General features: G+C 44.6%; 1 protein-coding gene across 2 annotated transcripts in view; it reads right to left on the bottom strand.

The window, feature by feature from the left end:
• Positions 1 to 13,663: 13,663 nt before the first annotated feature.
• Positions 13,664 to 21,768, bottom strand: part of TMEM123 (transmembrane protein 123) — a 49,249-nt gene continuing 41,144 nt past the window's right edge. For both annotated transcript variants that reach the window (XM_053311802.1, XM_053311801.1), the window contains one exon: positions 13,664 to 19,243. In XM_053311802.1, the coding sequence (XP_053167777.1) occupies positions 19,219 to 19,243 (25 nt within the window). In that variant the 3' untranslated portion in view covers positions 13,664 to 19,218. The remainder of the gene's footprint in view (positions 19,244 to 21,768) is intronic.

Genomic DNA, 21,768 nt, shown 5'->3' on the forward strand with positions numbered 1-21,768 from the left:
GCTGGGGTCTCCCTTTAAGAGCGGGGAAAGGGTTCACTTATCCCTCCCACCGCTTTTCTTCCACCAGTGTCAGTTTTTTAAAAAGCCCATCAGGGTGGCGGTGTGCCTGCCTGCCAGCCCGTTGCCCTCGTCTTCCAGATATGACCGGAAGTCGCAATGCGTCTGTGTGCACCGTGCACATGCCTGTGCCGGCAACTTCCAGTGCACCCTGCCCCCTGCTCTTAAAGGGAGACACCGGCCACCTTCAAACCGCCCCACTGCAGTTCCGTGCACATCCCTAGCAATCAGCAGTGGCTATTGCCAGAAGATACAGCGGTTAGGACCTATACCCTCCTGGGAGCTGTAAGAATTTTTTTCCTCCTTCTCACCCCCACCGCACACCAGATGCTATGGGAATTATGATCCTTTCTTCTCTTCACCCACGTCCATTAACCCATTTAACTTAAGTGAGGTTTTTACTACAATTCTTAATTAGCTTCTACTTATTGCACATAAAACAACAAATATTTATATACTGCTCTTCAACAAAAGTTTCCAAAGCGGTTTACATAGAGAAATAAGAAACATAAGATAGACACCAGCAACGGTCACTGGAGAGATACTGTGCTGCAGATGGATAGGCTCTCCCCCTGCTAAATAAAGAGAATCGCCATATTAAAAAGGTGCTTCTTTGCTCATTTAGCAGGGTCTTGGGATTCCTAGTTGCTCAGCAGTCTTACCTTTATATTTGTGATGTTGAGATCCAGTTCAGCACTGTTCTCTTAAGAAATGTTAGTGTGAAAAGAATGGAGCTTTTATTTGAATCATAATCATCAGTTACACAGGTGGAGAGTAGGGAGACCTGGATTCAAATTCTTGGTCCTGAAATGTTGACTAGTCATTGTTACAGCGTAATCCACCACCTCATGGCATGTGCGTGCATGTGCAGGAAAACCATGTCTATCCCTCTGAGCACCCAAGAGGAGGGGGTACAAAATGTTTTCATGATGTTGGCTTCTTAATGTTTACATTTGCTTTGAGATTGTCATTTAACTTGAACCCAACATGAAAACAATGGCAGTATTTGACACATTGTTTTGGAATGTTTAAATTCATGAAAGACAATTAACTGATAACATCCATAAATATAAAAAGGCCTCTTCAATTTAGGACAATTCAAAGGAAACTTAAGCAGCTGTAAACATGCAGGGTGAGGTGGGTGTAAACTCTACCACTTAATGGCAGTTCTATATTGCTCTGGTTACTATCCAGTCATGCCCCCAAATATGGATGTTCCTGACATGTAAACTTTGGCCCCATCTAATTACTTCAATCCACATGTTTGTCCTTGTGGATTGATGTTTTCCTTTCACACTAGTTCCATGTAGTATGAAGCTCTAAAATGATGGCCAGTAGGGCTGCTTATATTCTTGCCTCACAGATTTATGAAGCTGTCGTAAGAACATTTCACTCCCCTTGTCACTTCTGATGAAAAGCAAACCTGTTTCAATGAGTACTTGAAACATGCTGGCCAGTTCTCTTCAAATCTGTTTGGATTGCTGGCAATTCTACAGTTTGGCCTCATTGCTGCCATCTAGAAAAGACACTTTAATACTGGAAATACTTTATGGAGAAGTCAAGTCTGTTGTGGCATAGTCTTATGGCTGCAGTTTTATGTACACTTAGGAGTATATTTCTGAGTATACATACATTGGAGAGGACTGCTTTCCTTGGCATTATTTGGAAATGGGGACCAGGATGAACCCTGATTAGATGTTGTGGGTGCTATCTTAGCTTTAACAGTTACATAGAAAGCTGCCTTATACCAAGTCGGACCATTGGTCCATCAGGGTCAGTATTGTCTACACTGATGGGCACTACCTTCTCCAAGGTTTCAGACAGAAGTCTTCCCAGTCCTACCTGGAGGTGCCAGGGATTGAACATGGGACCTTCTGCATGCAAAGCAAATGCTTCAAGATGTTTCTTGTAATCTAAAAATGATAAAATTATAAAATAGTGTCAGCTGCAAATTAAACATCAATGCTTATTCAAGAACAGGAGGCAGCCTCTCCTCCATCCTGCTATCTCATACAGAGCACAGCCCCTACCCATATGATACTCAAAAAAGAACCAAGAAACCAAAGTTGTCAAAGATCACAAACTTTAGAACAAAAAAGTAAGGTGTGTCTCATATCAAGGGTTTTAAATTATTTCATCTGGTGGCAAAATGTTCAGTGAGGCTGTCCAGAGGGCATAAGAACCGCCTAGCTGGATCAAGCCCAAGGCCTATCTAGTCCAGCATCCTGTTTCACACATTGGCCCACCAAATGCCCCTAAGAAGGCCACAGGCAAGTGGTGAGGGCATGCCCTCTGTTGTTCCCCCACAACTGGTATTTACAGGCATCTTGCCTCTGAGGCTGGAGGTGGCCTATAGCCACCAGACTAATAAATCATTGGAAGACTTGTTCTCCATGAATTTGTCTAGGCCCCTTCTAAAGCCATCCAAGCTAGTGGCCATTGCCACATCCGGTGGCAGAGAATTCCATAGATCTTCACACAGCATGTAAAGTAGTTCCCTGTGTTGGTCCTAAATTTCCCAGCCATCAGTTGGTTCTAGTGTTGTGTGAGAGAGGGAGAAAAATTTCTCTCTGTCCACTCTCTATTCCATGCATAATTGTATACACCTCTATCATGTCTCCCCATAGTTGCTTCTTTTCTAAACTTGCCTCATAAGAAAGGTACTCCAGGCCCCGATCATCTTGTGCACCTTTTCCAGTTCTACAATGAGCTTCTTAAGATGGTGACCAGAACAGTACGCAATACTCCAAATATGGCCGCACCATGGATTTGTATAAGGGCATTATAATATTAGGATTTTTATTCTCAGTCCCCTTCCTAATGATCCCTAGCATGGAATTGGCCTTCTTCACAGCTGCTGCATACTGAGTCAACACTTAGTTGTCCACCATGGCCTCAAGATATCTCTCCTCGTCAGTCACAGACAGCTCAGACCACATCAGTGTATTTGTGAAGTTAAGGCTTTTTGCCCCAATATGCATTACATTACACTTGCTTACATTGAACTGCATCTGCCATTTTGTTGCCCACTCACCCAGTTCGGAGAGATCCTTTTGGAGCTCCTCACAATCCGTTCTGGATTTCACTACTATAAATAGCTTAATGTTATCTGCAATTTTGGTCATTTTGCTGGTTACCTCAACTTCTAGATTATTTATGAAGAAGTTAAAGAGCACTCATCCCAGTACAGATACTTGGGGGACCCCACTTGTTACTTTCCTCCATTGTGAAAACTGTCCATTTATTCCTATCCTCTGTTTTCTGTCCTTCAGTCAGTTACTAGTCCACACATGAACCTGTCCTCTTATCCTATGACTGCTGATTAAGGAGTCTATTAAACTCCATGGTTGTGATATATGAAGGCAGCTTTGTTCTGCTCAGCTACAAATTATATTATCCTTGGCTATAGCCACATGATACTAAAAAGCAGAAGCTTTTTGGGTCTAAAATCTTAGGGAAGTTCACGTGCCATTTGCTGGGTGTGGGTTGAGGAGGGGGAGATGATTGAAATGAAAGGTGAGGCCTCGATAGAATGTGTGCTTGCTAATGTAGGCAGAGATATGGAATAAAACACAAAAGGAATGTAAGTAATGCCATGTGAGCTATGCTGGAATCTTACTCTTGTGTGGACAGTTGCTTCACCATGTTCTATGCGAAAGTGGTTATAAATGGTGCCTGAAGCTGTTGGTGGGGATCAAAGGTTGAAAGGGCACAAGGTAAGCAACTGTTGGACATTAAGAGAGGACTTTGAGGGTAAGTGGGGCGATGTCAAAAAGGAAATGAACAGGAAATTTAAAATATGGCCTTAAAATATGTACTACTCTCCAAGCACCTAACTAGGTGCAATAGACGCTTAAAAAAATTTAAAGGCCCTGCCTGCTGGTATACAACTGGTCTATAGCACAAACAATCTGATAAGAATTGCATGCTACTTCCAACTAGCTTGTAATTAATTAAAAGTCAACCTCCTTACTGGAGGATTGGAAAGTAGCCAGATGTCTAGGGTGGGAATAATGAAGTTACTGGCCACTTAGCCTAATATCTGTTCCTAAGGCCAGCTCGAGGTTTTGAGGGGGTTTTGAGGGGACCCATGGCAAGCACCCTACGAGTGGATCCACTCCTGTCAGTGCGTCCTGACAGGCTTAATTAGTAGCAGCAACATTCTTTTCCATTAATTAACGGAACTGCAATAGCCATTTCACTGGGAGAATGGGTAGTGCCAGTGAAGCAAGACAGCAGCCTAACAACTTTCAAACGTTTCTAACCCTTTTAAGCTTCCGACATCATAAAGTAAAATACAGAATTTGCAAGAAGGTACTGAGGATATTCACACAAGCAGCCCAATGCAGACTAGGGCAGCCCGGCCTGGGTTGGGCTGCTCATGTGGAGCACTGGGATCGCTCCCGATCCCAGCACTTCTGCCCCGCTAGCCCAGCTTTTAACCTTGGCCCTTCACCAGGGTTAGAGGGCGAAAGGGTGCTATCAAGCCCAGGTTTGGGGTTGTGTGTGTGCTCGAGCTGCACAGAGCCTGAGTGCACAGAGAGTTGCGTGCCTAGAGTTCTTGACTCACAGGGGAATCTGCCAATGTACTGTGTTTATCATGCAGTGCATTATGGGATTTCTGGAGGCTGGGACTCATTTTTCTCAGCCTACAGCAACCCATGCTGCCAGGAGCAGCATGGGTCACGTTGGTGTGTGCCAGCACGCCGAAGAGGAGCTCCTTGCTTGTCTGGGTAGAAGGTAGGTTCAACCCTGCCTCCCTCCACCTGCCCTCCCTGCCCTTGCTATGGTCATGACCTCAGTGACCGACATTCAGAGCAAGAAAGTGCCATGGCAGCAGGAGAACAGCCTAACAGAATTTCCCAACTGCAATGGTGCAGCAAGAAAGTGGCAATTTTTGACACCCTCCCCTTCCCCAGGAAGCCACCCGATATATGTCCCTGGGGGTTATGCAACCCTCGGGGACATATTTTCAGGTGGCACAGAGGGTTCCCTTGGGAAAGAGAGTGTGTCAAAAATTGCCACTTCCCTGCTGCACCGGGGCAGTTGGGAAATTCTTTTAGGCTGTTCTCTCAGTGCACTGGCACTTCCTTGCTCTGAATGTCAGCCAGTATCTTCCTGAAAAGGTTGTATTTTACAGGAAGAGGACTATGATGCTGGAAGCGTAAAAGGGTTAGAAATGTTTGAAATGGCTCTTCCCCAAATTGAAGTAGAAACACCTCTCATCAAAATAACCACCAGACAAAATCCAAACTGTGGGAGCTAATTGTTTTTCTGCTCAGAATAAAACATGCAGGCACATGGCTTTGCAGTACATCTGGTCATAGCTTTTTGAGTTTAAGCAGAATTATTTTGGCATAGACTGGGCTGGAGTAGGATGGAAAGCAGGAATAAGGAACATCTTGGATTTTTCAAATGTTGACGTGTATATAGCCAAAGTTTAGATGATTTCATTTTATAAATAAAGCATGAAAAATATCTTTTGCTATAGGAAAGTTTAATTTATAGTAACTAGTCCAAAGTGTGCCTCCTTCAAAATCATATGGAAGTTGCTAGGGCCAAAAGTTTAGAAATAAGCAATGTTCTCTTGGCTTCAGAAGCTGATACAAAAATAGAAAAACAAAATTGCTGTGCAGAACTGAACTCTTTGTGACCCTTCTGTGCAAGAGTCTTGAGCAGACCCAGGAAGACAAAAGGCAAAGATAAACACCAACTTCCTATGCAAGGTCTGGAGGTTTGGGGAATATTCCAAAAATCAGGTTTTGTTTATGCCGATGGGGTGGAAAGTTAATGCTGTTAAGAAAATACCAAAATCGGTTCTTACAGATTCACCTCACTGGGGTGCTCAAACTTGGGTCCCCAGATGTTGCTAGACTACAACTCCCATCATGCCCAGCCTAAGGCCATTGCCCAACATCGTCTGAGGACCCATGTCTGAGAATCCCTGCACTAGCTTCTATGAAACTGCAGAGAGAGGACACCTGGGGATACTGTGACACCTGAGGATACTGTGTTCTCTCTCATTTCCATCTGCTAATCCTAAGGAGGCAGTGGAAGTTCTGAACTGGTGCCTGGGGGCAGATTCTAAATAGATGTGCCCCGGGACCAGTGTCATGGTGGTCCTACATCTAAGGGCAGGACCTTGCACCTATGAGCGACTGTAATGGGTGGAACTCTGGCCTGGCCGCCTGAGGAAAGTTAGGCCTAGCCAGCAACTGGTGGCTGCCAGCTGGGTGGGCCTTTCCCCTTCCCATGGTATCAGACACAGGTTTCTTTCATTCTCAGTGGGCCAGTCAGGGGTGTAATTTAACTGGGGCAGGGGGTAACTCTGGGCCCCTAAGGGAACCAGCTGGGTGACAGCTTGTTCTCCACCCATAACTGTTGATGATATGAAGGGATTGATGAATATTTGAAGTGATTGCTTGTAGTAGGGATATTGTTTTTTAAAAATGTTTCTGAGCCAGGGGAACACATGTGTGCAAGTGTGCGTGTGCAAGTGTTTGTGTGCATAGGAAATATGTGATGATGTGATATTATTTGCATAGGAAATATGTGCTATTATTTGCAGAGGAGTGAGAGAAGGGGCATGCTGAGAATGTTTTGTTTTTCACCATGACCTTACAGTTCTTCTGCAGCAAAAAGGAGGCGGTGGTGGCGGCACGGGGGCTCACGGACCCATCTTTGCCTCTTGTCCCAGAGCCCACACTCACCTTGCTGCGGCCTTGGGGCCAGCAGTAACAACTGTCAGGGCTAATCTTTCGGGTAGTGAAATCCAAAACTGATTGTGTGAGGAGCTCCAAAAGGATCTCTCCAGACTGGGGGAGTGGGCGACAAAGTGGCAAATGAGGTTCAGTGTTGGCAAGTGTAAGGTGATGCACATTGGGATGAAAAACCCCAACTTCAAGTATATGTTGATGGGATCTGAGCTGTTGGTGACTGACCAGGAGAGGGATCTTGGGGTCGTGGTGGACAGCTCGTTGGAAGTGTCAACTCAATGTGCGGCAGCTGTGAAAAAGGCCAATTCCATGCTAGGGATCATTAGGAAGGGGACTGAAAATAAAACGGCTAATATTATAATGCCCTAATACAAAACTATGGTGCGGCCACACTTGGAGTACTGCGTACACTTCTGGTCACCACATCTAAAAAAGGACATTGTAGAACTGGAAAAGGTGCAGAAGAGGGCAACCAAGATGATCAAGGGCCTAGAGCACCTTTCTTATGAGGCTAGGCTACAACACCTGGGGCTATTTAGTTTAGAAAAAAGACGACTGTGGGGAGACATGATAGAGGTCTATAAAATCATGCATGGTGTGGAGAAAGTGGAGAGAGAGAAATTCTTTTCCCTCTCACACAACACTAGAACCAGGGGTCACTCCATGAAATTGATTGCCTGGAGGTCTAGGACCAACAAACGGAAGTACGGTGACAGCCAACAACCTGGATGGCTTTAAGAGGGGTTTGGATGACTTCATGGAGGAGATGTCTATCAATGGCTACTAGTCGGAGGGCTGTGGGCCACCTCCAGCCTCAAAGGCAGGATGCCTCTGAGTACCAGTTGCAGGGGAGTAACAGCAGGAGAGAGGGCACGCCCTCAACTCCTGCCTATGGCTTCCAGCGGCATCTGGTGGGCCATTGTGAGAAACAGGATTTTGGACTAGATGGGCCTTGGGCCTGATCCAGCAGGGCTGTTCTTATGTTCTTAATCAATTTCAGGCCACCAGATGTTGTGGTGCCTGAGGCAAGGCACCAAATGCTGCCTTGTCCCATGACCCTGGTGGGGGGGGGGGGTCAGTTCCCTTTCAAAACTAAGCTTTGCTAGCTCTGAAGGTGGCATAGTGGGCATGGAGGAAGGAAGGTTGACAACAGCTTCCTCTTCTCTTCTTGTGCTTCTTGTAAGCTTTTCAAGGAGCTTGAGGAGAGATGCAAGTGTCTGATCAGTCCCAAAGAGCTGCTATGATGGAACCAGTGACGGTTCCAGGTGGAGGTGTGCAGCCTGTTATGGAGGGGGCTGCACTCACTCTGAAGCAGCAGGTTCACATCTTTTGGGTACTCTTGGATCCAGCATGACTCCTGCTTATCCAGGTAGGGGCAGTGGCTACAGGTTATTTTCACCAGCTTCGACAAGACAAAAGATGCTGTGCTCTTTCCCGGAAAAGTCAGACCTAGACTCAGTTTTATGTGCTCTAGTCATCTCCAAGATGGATTATTTTAATATATTTTACATGGGGCTGCCCTTGAAGACAGTCTGGGAACATCTATTGCTCCAGAATGCAGCCACTAGGCCTCTTGCTGGTGCTAGGAGATTGGCATATCTATCTTATCTTATCTATCTATCTTATCTATCTATCGTATTTCTATACAGCCGCCTGATATAGCAATCTCCAGGTGGTGTACATAAAACATAATATAAAAACAATATAAAACAATCAAAAATTCACAAAACAGATAAAAACAATCTCAGTAAATAAAAACGTATTTAAATTTAAATTTCAGTTAAAAGCCTGGGAAAACAGGTATGTCTTGAGGTTCTTCCTAAAAGCAAACAGAGGAGACACCCTTATTTCAACAGGGAGTGTATTCCAGAGCTTTGAGGCAGCCACAGAGAAGGTCCGGTCCTGAGTCGCCACCAAACGAGCCGACAGCACCTGTAACCAGACCTCTCCCAATGATCTTAATAGGCAGCAGGTTTCATGACAGAGAAGGTCCTCTCTTTAGTACCCTGGACATAAGTTGATTGTTATTATGCTAGTCTTTCAACCTAACTGGCTACCAATCTCCTGCCAGACTCAATTTATGGTACTGGTTTTGATCTTTAAAGTGCTATTTCTCTGTGTAAACCGCCTTGAGCCGTTTTTGGAGGGGTGATATAGAAATTGAATAAAACAAAACAAAACAAATAAAAAGCCTGGGACTGGGATATCAAGAGCTGTCTCTTCCTGTAGAAACCTGTTGTTCTGTGTGTTCCCCTGTTGTCAGAGATGCAGTAGTTGAGTACAAAGAGGCCTTTCCTGTAATGATGTCCAGATGATGGCATAGCCTTCCTAGACAGGTGCACTTGGTCCCATCACTACTAATTATTTTAATTGTAAACTGCCCAGAGATGCAAGTTTTGGGCGGTATGGAAATATTCTAAGCAAATAAATAAATAAAAAAAATAAAAAACCCCAAAACAACATATTTCTAGGTGAGCAGTGAAGACAATTCTATTCTAGCAATGTTTCTAGAAATGTGGCCTTTTTGACATGCACTTTTAATCTGCTAATCTATACTGTGAAGCTGCTATATTGTGCTTTGTTGCACTTTTAGGTATTTCATACTTAATTGCTTTGAAAACATTTTTATGCAGAAAGGCAGTGTGTTTTGGGTTGCTGAAATAAGGGTGAAGAGGGTGGGAGGGGGGAATGTCAATTAGAAACAAGATAGTATAGGAAAATGACCCAAAATGATATTTTATAATTTGGCTCATCCAGCTATAATTAAGGAATAGACAATGAGGAATATGATACAGAAGGCAGTGGGGGTTTCTACAGTAAGATACAGAGAGGATTTTTTTAAAAAGTGGAAGATTGATAAGGGCTAATGGGTATACACTCCCTATATCAAAGAGTAGGAAGGTGAAATTCACAAAAGGATTACCAGTGTTGAGAATTCCATTTGTTGCTAACAAATTTATCTGGCAGACTCAGAAGCTTCTGGAGAGACATGGAGTTAAAGCTAATGTGGTGTGTAGTGCACCAGTTATGTTGAAACAATTGGTTAACTCTCGATTATATGATAAGAAGTGTGAGTTTAACGACTTTGCTATTTGTGAGAGGGTTAATGTAGTATAAAGGAGGTGATAAGGAGGCATAAGATGATAAGGAGGTTATAAGACAAGGAGGCAATTCTCATGACCTCCCAGAACCCGGCTAAGGGAGCCTAGCCTGGTTCTGGAAGGTTGTGTGTTGCCAGCTCCTGGCAGCAAATGTCTCTAAATACGCCTCGGTTATTTCCCTGATCATGAGTCACCATGACGCGGCTGCGTGCCACGGAGATTCATGAGAAGACCCCCGACTGAGAGGCTCCAACAAGCTTCCTGGCATGGGGGTCTCCCTGGAATGCCCTACACACTCGTGCGGGGCATTCTGGGAGCCAAGCACCCCCTGATCCCCGCCGCGATCGTCTGCAGGGAAAGCGGCCCAAGCTTGCTCTCTCCGTCAAACCCTCCTCGGCTCTCCAAACTGCTCGTGTGGAGAGCCTCAGAGTGTCTGGAATGCTCCTCTTTCTACATAGGTGAGACTGGGAGACCATTAAGAGAGAGTTATAGTGAGCATTTGTTGGATATGTGCTATAATGGGAGCCGTACTAAGCCGTGGTCTATTCATATTGAGGGGCATGCTGGACGAGTGGTGGGAACGACGATAACTGTATTGGCGGTGGAAAGAAATCTGCAGAAGCATAAAATAAAGGAGGCAATGTATATAGCGAAATTAAACCAGATATTAATGTTGAGGAGGAGATGGTTTCAGCTATGAAATTAATTAGTCTCTGAATGATAGAAGTTGAGTTAATTGTTTCTTCTTGCAGATGAGTTAATTGTTCCTTGTTTCAGCTGTTATGTTGTCCCCTCCCTCTTCTCTTCCCCGCCTACTGCTTACCTTGTGAGGAAGGAATTTAAGAACTACCGAGACATTTGGTTTATGTAAGCAACTGAGGATGCTGTATTGACATTGAAACTGGGTTTGTTTTTAAGCTGTAACATCTAGTGGATGGTATTTTATCTTTGTATAATAAAGAGGTCTTGGTGGATGGAAAAGGTATAATATCAATTTCCAAAAGAGCTGGAGCATCTGCTATAAGGAGGTACTGGCAGACACATCAGTTTCACACATGCATAGAAAAAAGCCCAAAACTGCCCCAATGTAACTCTATGAGGTGCTTCACATGATTAGTGTAAAGCACCTTACTGGGCTCTGTGGGGAGAGTGGGCTTAGTCTGCTCTCCCCACAGATGATCAAGACTGCAGCCCTGGGTGACCAGATCAGCCACCCACACAACTACCGGCTCCATCACGGAGCTGGTGGGGGCTGCACGTATTGGGGACCGCCCAGCCCCCAGATGTCCCAGGCTGCATGAGTGCGCAGGGCATTCTGGAGAGACCCCCAAGGCCGGGAGGCTGGCTGCAGCCTCCCGGTCGGGGGTCTACTCATGTGTTGCCATGCGCCACGGCAGCACATGAGCAAAAAAAACAAAAAACACAAGGTTAACTTTGTTTAAGGGGATGGGGAATTAGGCAGGCTAGTAGCCTTTCAACCACCAGGCTCACCTGGTGGTTCTCACGATCACCAGAAAACGGTTTACGCTCCCTTAGCCTGCTTTCTGGTGATCGTGGGGATAGCTTCAATGAGTGGAATGCTTGTTTGTGGACTCAGAGGACACTTAAGAGACAAGCAAGTGGATGGAGCTAATGGAACTCAGTGGTGGTGGGGAGAAGGGCTTGAACAAGAAGAGTGGGACTTGCGCAGCTTGAAGAATACTCCCTCAAGACAGGGAGTGCTTCTGAGGGAGAAGAATGCATAAACCTCTGTTTTCTCACCAGCCATTTCACAGCCCTGTGGGGGAAGGGATCTGACACATTTAGTCATCATTTTAAAAGCTGCTCTTCAAATTTTCTGATTTTAAGAGCCAGCAGTCTGGTTCCAACCTGGTTCAAGTGGTGCCCATCCATTTTGTACAATCTCCACAGCTCTGCCTGTCTCGCTGGTCTTGCACGTGGGAACAGGTAGCACTTCAGAGAACACTACTGTGGGGGTTCTGGACTTCAATATGCTACCTAGCAGCCTAAATTTGGCTTCCAGGACCTCCTGACTACATTTTCCAACATCGTTGGTACCAACGTGCACAACAGCTGACTCTTCTCCAGCACTGTCTAATAGCCTATCTAGATGCTACATGGCATCCTCAACCTTTGCACCAGGTAGGCAAGTCACCAAGTGACCTATGTCCCTAATGATTGAATCACCCACTACTAGGAGGCCCCCAATGCCCAGAGGAGTATCCTCTGTGCAAGTGTATATGGGTGCATCATCCAAGGAAGTGGTCCTTTCTAAGGGAGCATTCCCCTCTTCCTCAGACTGATGTCCTCCTTCCCTCTCAGGTCTCACCTTCATTCTCCATGACAGCAGAGAAAATATCAGCCTGGGAGTAGGATGCATCTATCACATCTCTGAGGGTCTAATCCACATACCTCTATGAGCTTTTCCAGGTCAGCCACCTTGGCTTCAAAAGAACTTGTTCCCAGAGAGCAAGGAGCTTTTTGAACCAAATGCACAACCATGACTTCTGCCCCTCAAGCAGATAGTCATACATGCCCTGGGAATCACCCCCCCACTGGCATTCTACCTTCATAACTTGATTTATTAGCTATTTAGAATATATAGAGCTTGTTTACTTGAAAGCTTGGTCTTAGCTGCAGTTGTAAGCTAACTAAAGGTTTTAAGTTTTGCCTTCCAAGAAAAGTATAGAAGTGGCAAAATTAAAAAAAAGTGGAGGAAATTAAATCATTTACAAAAGCCATCTTTTTCTTGTGCTAGGTGTCTCCTTTGTGATAAAGAGGAACTGCTTGAGTGCCTCTGTACACACTTCCCACTAAACTCCACGCAGATCTCCTTTGATATCTGTTAGCAAACTCCTGTTCTCAAAGCTCCTGGTAGCAAAGCTCCCCTGGTCCGAGCTTCTTAAGAGCTGCTTCCAGACAGGAAGGTGGCCCCTCTCATAAACTGTGTGACTCACCTGCAGCTATTTGTCACTGTCTCTCTAGGCACAACTGGAGCTGAAGCTGCACCGTGATACCAGGCCTCAACAGAAGGTTCCCACAGATATTATTGTCAATATATTCCTTCTCATGAGAAGGGTGTCCCTCCTTGCTTCATCATTCCCCCATATTGCACAGGTGGAGGATGACAATGACCAGTTCTCCACAAGGCTGCATGCTTACTATTGTTGGTTAATGCTTGGTAAATAGTGGATTATACTCCCCTATAGTACTGATTGCCTTCCCTCATGGTGAGATCTAGTATTTACATTAGGAAGATCCATGGAAAGCAAAACCTTTCATTGTCATCATCACATATACCGAATTGCACCACATGAGGGAGTACTGAGAGGAAAGGCTTATCAGGCATAAGACAAAGCAATGTGATGCTATGGAGACTTTACATTAGCCCTGTTAGGATGTAACCGTGATGGCCAGCATTTCTGTGATCGGGAGGCTGGGGCGGATCACAAAAACACTGGCAATCACTGTTACAGCATTACACACAGATGCCACTGTAACTGTTAGCGACACACTGCCAGGGGTGAATGATGAGCCGGGTGGGGAACTTCTAGCTCCACCTTAAGACACTGATTTGAGTATAGCATCTTCTACAATAACATCTGAACGGGGCTCTTATGAGAATGGGGCCTTCAACTAGATCATCAAGTCCGCAGCATAAGTCTGTATCTTGGTGTATTTGAAGAATACGCTTAGGGTTGTAGAAGAATGTGCACACCCATCTCACTGTGGAAGTGACCAATTATACTTTGCCGTCTCCAAAAATACTTACACTTTCAGAATGCAAGCTGACTTTTTTTTCCTCCAACCATGTTTTATTTTTGTGAACAAAGGGCATGAGAAAAACGTAGTTAAAAATACGCGACAAAAACCAAACTTTACCAAATATTGCATAATGGCTATTGCAAAGTTTCAGTATTGCATCAAGGGGGGTGGGGTTGATGTCTATATTTGTGTTGAGCAAATCTGCTGGTTCACAAGCTAGCAAACTACTTCATACAAAAAAGGGCTGCTCATTAAAACAGCATTAAAATCACTTAAAACAGTTTTGATTTCTTATCTATATATTCTAAATGAAAAAACAGATGAAAGCCTGTGCTCCAAACATCTTGTTAAATGAACAGACGGGGTCATTTTGATAGGAATCACATTTGCACAGCAAGTATTAATCTTAAGGGGAAAGAAAAAAGTATTACAAAGTATCTCAAAAGGTTGAAGCTCTGTCTAGATGGCAAATATATATCTATTGATACCACTTCACCTGTCATGTCTCCCCAACCCGCAAAATGATTGGGAATTGAAGTTTGATAAGGTGCTGAAAACTCTGTTTAGAGATCGCTAGCCCCGCTCCCTGATTAAAGAACTACAGTTCCCACTCAAAAGGAATGTTATCAAATTCTTCTTTTGCCAAAATTCGCAGCAGAATGTATGGTTCCAAGCTCCTCCCATGCTCCACTGGATCAGATTTTATACTACAGACATGACTACGGATTCTATACATTCTGTACATTTGTGGAAAAATACATATCTAGATAGTGCTTGGCAACCTATTATCATACCAGCTCTCTGGGTACGAAATAGGTAAAAATACCTGAAACAAAACATATTAGCCCTGAGTGAAGAGTTTCTAAGCTACTTAATGGTTTGAGTTCTTTGCCAACCATCCCAAAGCATCGCCCAGGATTAGATGGGGCCAGTGTCCTCCAAGTTTCCTGCGGTGGCTGGTAACCCCACTCTAGCTCGATGGTTTGAATGTGCTGTCCATGAGGATAATGGTTCCTGGGATGAGCTTATCCATTCCTTAGCAGCAGTTGCTAGGGAGCTCCAGTGAGGAGCTTTTCATCAACACTACCGCCTTAACCAGCACCAGCCACCAAAAACCCGAGGGCCAGCCCTGTTGCGATGGAGAGTGCTGTTTGCTGGCCTGTAGTAATGAACTAGCCCTAGAAGGTTTCCCTTCCCTTCTTGCGTCTTGATCACTACCTTGGTAGTCCTTATGGACAATACCATATTTACTCAAATAGAAGACTCTGGATTTAACACAACCCCCTTTGAAATGCAGATTAGAGGTTATACCTGTATTTATCCCAAAGACAGAGGACTCTGGATTTAAGATCCCCCCTCCCGCATTTCTAAAATCAAAGAAGTTTTTTTTGGGGGGGGGGACACCTCAGCTTGGATTGGGGTAAATATGGTAATCCTCCAGTGAAAGGGCAGTGGAGAGGTAGATCACACATGCTTTTTTGCGATGGCTCATGTGCAATAATTTCTAAAGCTCTCCTTTCAGGAAGCAAGGCCTTTGAAACCACTATATCATACTTGTGAAACTGAGGCCTGAGAGAAGGCTTGATGTGGCAAGTTTTAACAAGGTTTACATAAGGGAGGCAAATAGTTTTCCATGTGAAGCTGAGATGGCAAAAACCCAGCATAAATGGTGAAAGTGGGCAGCACCAGACAGGTAGGGAATACTCACAAAACTATATAGGACTGCCAGAAAATTTTTAATCCACTATCACAATCACATGCAAAGGCTGTACCACATCAGGTCCAATAGAAGTTATAAGGATGTGGGGATACTGCTGAGTCCTCATCTTGCCCCACATCTAACATACACACGCGTTACCTGTGAGATGGGAGGGGGACCTGTACCATGTCACAGAACAAGGTGTCACAACTTCAGTCCTCCTGAAGATGTTGGACTACAACTACCACAATCCCTATTAGTCACTATGGCTGGGGATGTTGGGAACTGTACTCTAAAAATAGCTGGCAGGCCAAAGTTGTGCAGCCTTGTCAGAGTTGGAAAGCACCTTTGAGGTCTACTAGTCTAGCCCTTTCTTGGTCTAGGAAACGGCTTTCGCATCTTTTCCATATAACTGACACCTCCAAAGCATGTATGTGAATCATGTGGACCTGAGCTTTTGACATTCCTATGCACCAGACCAGAAACATATGTATGAATAGAAAGTATTGTTCTGTATGACGACTATAGCATCTAAGAAAAGTGTAGGAACTGGTCCTCCTTACACTTTCAAATTTACAGGTAGGGTCCTTTGGAGCCACCAAAGTCGTGATCACATTACAGCAGGTGAAGTAACACATATTGTGCCCATTTCATTTCCTTGCCACACACATGCACAAAAGAAAAACAGGGACAACAGTTTGGTTGACCTTGCTCAGATTTCAGAATAATTTAGGATTAACTACACTGAAAGGTTGGAAGAGACATATGTGTATGTCATGTTGAACTCCTATACAGTGGGGTTAGAGGATTTCTTCTTACTTTCAGGAGCTTTGGAGAAAGCTCCGAAGAAGACAGCAGGATACAGTACTAGAAGACAATAAACCTGAAAGAGGTTTTGTTTTTTGTTTTAAAGGAAAGGAATATGCACAGGTCAGGACAGTGGGTTTCTCTCCCACTGTAGAGAGAGCTGGTCTTGTGACAGCAAGCATGACTTTGCTAAGCAGGGCCCACCCTGGTTTGCATCTGAACGGGGGACTACATGCATGGGCACCGTAAGATATTCCCCTCAGGGGGTGGGGCTGTTCTTGTAAGAGCACCTGAATGCTTGCATGCAGAAGGTCCCAAATTACCTCCCTGGCATCTCCAAGATAGGGCTGACTCCTGCCTTGCAGCCTTGAAGAAGCTGCTGCCAGTCTATGCAGACAACACTGAGCTAGATGGACCAATGGTCTGTCTTGGTGTAAGGAAGCTTCCTATGTTGCTACTGTGAAAACTGCATTAAGCTTCTCAGCAGAAACCAAATAATGTTGGAGACATAGAGGCTCTTCTCACAATCTGTGAGAAGAGCCATGGGGGGTTAGCAGGGAGAGCGGGCTTAGCACGCTCTCCCCGCAGACGAGCAGGGCGGTAGGATCAGCTGCCCACACGACTGCTGCCTCCTTTGCGGGGCTGGGGGGATTGGGGGCCACATGGCCCCCAGAAGCTCCAGCATGCCCTGTGCGAGTGTGCAGGGCATGCTGGAAAGACCCCCAAGCCAAGAGGTTGCTTTTCAGACTCCCAGTCTACTCATGAGTTGCCGCGGTGCAGAGCTGTGCCGCAGCAACACACAAGTAAAAAAAACCAGATTTGCGGAGCGCTCTCTCCGCAAACCTGGTTTAAGGGCAGGGGTACTTTACTGGGTTACCTGCTGAAGAACCACTGGGCTCGTAGCCAAGCCTGGTGGTTCACACAATGGGAGAAAATCGGGCTAGCCTCTGCTAGCCCGATTTTCTCCCATCGTGTGAACAGCCTCATAGAATAGTAGTTTTTCCAGAGAGTTGGAGGCACTTTTGAAAAAGATTGCTCCTTGCGGTGTGCACCCTCATCCCACTATTGCTTCTGATAAACAAGTTTTGTAGCTTGACATAATGCTGGTGAGACATATTTGTGTATTTGGGCCGCATTCCTGGAATTCTATCAAGTGCAGATCCAGGATGTATTTGTTCAAAGGTGTACTGGATGAACAATTCGCCTAGACCCCTTGCATCTTTAATTACTTGATGTTTGCCTACTGCTTTGTCTCTGGGTAACACCTGACAGAGGGGCAATCGACTTTTATAAGAGGGCACTATTTTTGCTAAAAATCTGAAAAACACAATTGCATTTTAAATGCTTTGTCTAGAGGTGACAGTGGGATGAATGAAATGTTGCGCACATCACAAAAAGCAAAGCTGATCTCAAACCGCTGTGAACTGTCCTTAAAACTATTGCCTAGCCCCATCCTAAGTTTATACAAGTAGGTATATTCAAGTTTAAATTCTTCTCAGTGGAAACCTTCTGACAAATTTCTTTCTCCCTGATGATGTAAAGCACATGTGAGCATGAACACAGGTGATGTAATAATCACACAAGTGTATGTATTATGTAGGCTGCTAATGCATGGTTCGCTCCCTAAGAGCCAATTCGTAGCCCTCATGAACTCATTTTTAACTAGGAGAATTCAATCTGTATAGACTCAGGCCTATACAGTCCACTGCACTGTTCCAAGTTGTCTTCAAACTGGAAGCTGATCTTGCCCTCAAAACACTGCAAGATTGTGTCAATGTGTCTCACAGTAAAGATTCAGCACACTCACACGACCTTTACCATGTCAAAACAGGAAAAGGTTGTGTGAATCTGCCTCTATGGAAAGCACAATCTTGTTCATGTCCTGGGTCTCAAACTACACTTCAAACTCAATGGGTCTTGGTACACAGAAGAGGGATGATTCTCATGATAGATTCTCACGATCAAGAAGGTGGGCGGGGAAGGCTCCAAAAAGTTTACGTTCCCTGTGGACAATCGAGGGACTGGTGGTGGGAGTGCGCTGCACGCTCCGCCATGAGAGATCCGGGGCTTAAACTTCTTGTTCGGGCCTCCGTGAATCCCACAATGCAATGCATGACACACACATCGCACTGGGGGATTCCCCCAAGAGATGGGCACACTAGATGCCCATCTCTGTTTCCACTGGAGTTAAACATAGCCTCAGCGAACACATGTACAGTTAGCTCAGGATTGGGAGCACCCGCTCACTTAATCTCAGCTAACAGCTGGGGTAAAAAGTGGGGCTAGGTGGTGCTGTCCCACCGGGATCAGGCACAATCCAGGCAGTTCTCACGGGCAGCCTAACCCAGGCTGGGTGTCCCTCTCCTGGGTTAGGTCACGCATGTGAACAGCATCAATGTATTCATTGTTGTTTTCAAAAATAACAGTTATAACATGCAATCCCCCCACCCAATGCAAACAAAAAAGCAAGCTCCCCCAAATACACACACACACACACACACACACAACACACACCCTTGCATTTGCTTTCTTAAAAATCAAAGGCACACACAAAGCATGCAATTCCCCACATTATTTAAAAAAATAAGACACACACAATCTCCCCCCACCCCCAAATGTAATACAAACTGAAAATGTTGCTTTTGGAGTCACCCACCATCTTTGAAAATGAGACTTTGTTGTTTGTCCAGCACGCTTTGGTTTATCTGTCATACACAATGACCATACAGTTTACGGAGTGGTATAAAATGTGTTCACAGGTCGTGCTCTGGGGTGGAGTGGATGTCTTCAGTTTTCTGTGCATAACAGCGGAGTGGTAGTAACTTTAACCTAAATCCTTTTCCTTTCTTTATATAACCAGGTACAAGTTATGTAGATATTTCCTGGAACTCTTCATTGAAGACACTTGGAGGTATTCCTCAGAGGCTTAAAGGGATCTGTGTGCCGACAAAGAAACCCAACACACTGTGTAGGCTGTGACCAATGCTTCTATTAAGGCACATTTTATGGACTAAGTTGTTTCTAAAAGCAGGGGAAGAGTGAGAGGTTCACCTTTGTCTTCCAAGAATCCACTTTAAATGATTGCATCATGTTCATCACTGGTGGGGGAAAAGAGACAGCGAGTTAATGTATTATAAACAGCATTGGAGGCTGAATGCACAAAACTAGAGAGCATATGATTAGCAACTTTTTCCTCTCCATGGATTACATTTTGTTAATGACAAAAGTTATATTAAGGTGTCTAGAAATGCTTAGACTGTGGTTGTGTGCTTCATCACTCAGTCTAATTTTAGATTAATTTTAGTCCAACTGTCAATGGAGCTATAGCTCAGTGGCAAAGCATCTGCTTTGCATGCAGAAGGTCCAAGGTTCAATCCCTGGCATCTCTGGTGAGGGCTGGGAAAACATCCCTGCCGGAAAACCTGAAGACCCACTGCCAGTCAGTGTAGACAATACTGCACTAGATGGTCAATTAACTGCCTTGTTATAAGGCACTTTCCTATAGTCTATGAGGTTGCTATGGAGACTAGCTTGATGGTGTGCCACAACTGAGACAGCATGCCACACTGGGTTGACCTTTGCTCTTCTTATCCAGGAAAGCACCTGTTCCAACATGTTTGGTTAACTTTTCCCCCTCAATGACTCTGAAGTTAGCATATGGTATAGTAAGAAAAATTCTGGCTGTGGCGTGGTGGTGGTGAGGAGTGATGGGAAAAGTGGAAATTTCTCTTTGGTAGGAGGCAGTTTTGCAGAGGACTGAGTAGAATGGATGTGGCAAGAGCTGTTCTGAGGGGATACTCAGTGAAAAGGAACAAAGATAATCAATGGTTGTGGCAGCATTCTTAAACTGTTGAACCAATGTTCCTCCATGGAATTATCAGGTTAATTCTTTGGTTTGCTCAAATTCCCCTTAATAGCCAGTGCCTAATACAAGGCTATCCAGGACCTCTGTGACATCAGAGCAACTAAGCCAATGGAAGCTAGAGGGGTTGTGAACAGACTAGTCCTTTATATGTAAAAATTCCGTGTTTTGTTTCCTTATCTGTTTCGTAGCATAGCCAAAAAATGGCACAGTTTGGCTATGCAAATGAAGGAGAACTTGTTTTTTTATTTTTTTAAAAATACTGAATTATCAGAAAAAGTAAAAGGGTGTGATCTTGGACAATGGCGAGCGGGAGGCAAAGCCTGTTCCTTGTGTTGCACATTGCTGCCAGGTGTTCCTGCAGTACAGGCTTTCCTTTTGCCCACCCTTCATAATGATGGACATTTTGGCAGTAAGTTTTGTATACAAGCGTAGTGATCAGATAAGGGATTACTTAGGAGTCAGCTGCCTGGAGAACAATGTGACAAGGACATGTGTGTGCATGTGAGATGTCAGAGCACAGCTTGATCAAAAACTCAACACAGCCAAGACCAGGACAGCTACAGGACATAATCAAGAGCAGATCAAGGTTAATTCTGGACATTGCTAAACATCTTTTGCACACATTGGAATCTATGGCCAGACCTGCAAAAGAACAAATGAAATAGTAGCTGAGCTTGCTGATAAGTTGGGCAAGGTGACTGAATGGGTGGAGGCCTCTCAGGTCCAGCCAACGTTGGAGGAAACAAATTATCTAGACCCATTTCAAACCGACTTTCGAGTGGACTATGGAGCTGAGACTGCCTTGGTCGGCCTGATGGAGGTATTGACAAAGGGTGTGCATATCTGCTGGTCCTTTGGATCTGCAAAGCGGGAGTTAATGTATGGAGTTCCACAAGGCTCCGTGGCTTTTTAACATCTACATGAAACCTCTGGGAGAGATCATCAGGAGATTTGGTACAGGGTGTTATCAATATGCTCAGGATACCCAAATCTATTTCTCCATCTTGTCTTCATCAGGATACGGCATAATTTCCCTAAATGCCTGCCCGGAAGTGGTGCTGAATGAGGGATATTCAAGCTGAATCCAAATAAGATGGAGGAACTGATTGCGGGGGGTCAGAACTCAAGGGATGGTGTTCTGGATGGGGTTGCACTTCCTCGGAAAGAACAAGTATGTAGCCTGGGAGTGCTCCTGATTCCAAAACTCTCTCTAGTTTTTCAGGCTGAGGCAGTGGCCAGGAGTGATTTTATCAGGCTTTGAATAAAAAATTTAAACTGTTTTTATTCTGATTTTGTTTGTTGTATTTTAAATTATGTACACCACCTAGGGATACACATATCAGGCGGTATATAAATATGATGAAATAAAATAAATAATGCCAAGCAGGATCCCCCCACCTTTGCTTTGCTGATCTTTTTACAAAAGGATCAGTGGACAAAAATGGGATTTTCTGAAATTAGAGAAAGATTCTAGTGATAGCAGAAGAGTACAGAACGAACTGCACATTCACATGATGATTAAAGTCAAAACTATTTCAAAGTAGAATTAGTTCTTTGAAGGGCTACGTGCTTATTTGTAAGGAGAGCGTTTTGTGAGCAACAGGAGGCTGGAAGTTTGCTGCTGATAACCCATAATGAAGCCTGAATTTGCAAAGGGGCTAAAATAGTTCAAAAGAGAGGATGTCATAGAGTGCTTGGTCCCTATCAAATCAAAGGAAGTCATCTCAGATCAAACAAAAGAGCTCTGATTGTTAGGAA

This window comes from Hemicordylus capensis, chromosome 3, assembly GCF_027244095.1.
Source record: "Hemicordylus capensis ecotype Gifberg chromosome 3, rHemCap1.1.pri, whole genome shotgun sequence".
NCBI classification, from domain to species: Eukaryota; Metazoa; Chordata; class Lepidosauria; order Squamata; family Cordylidae; genus Hemicordylus; species Hemicordylus capensis.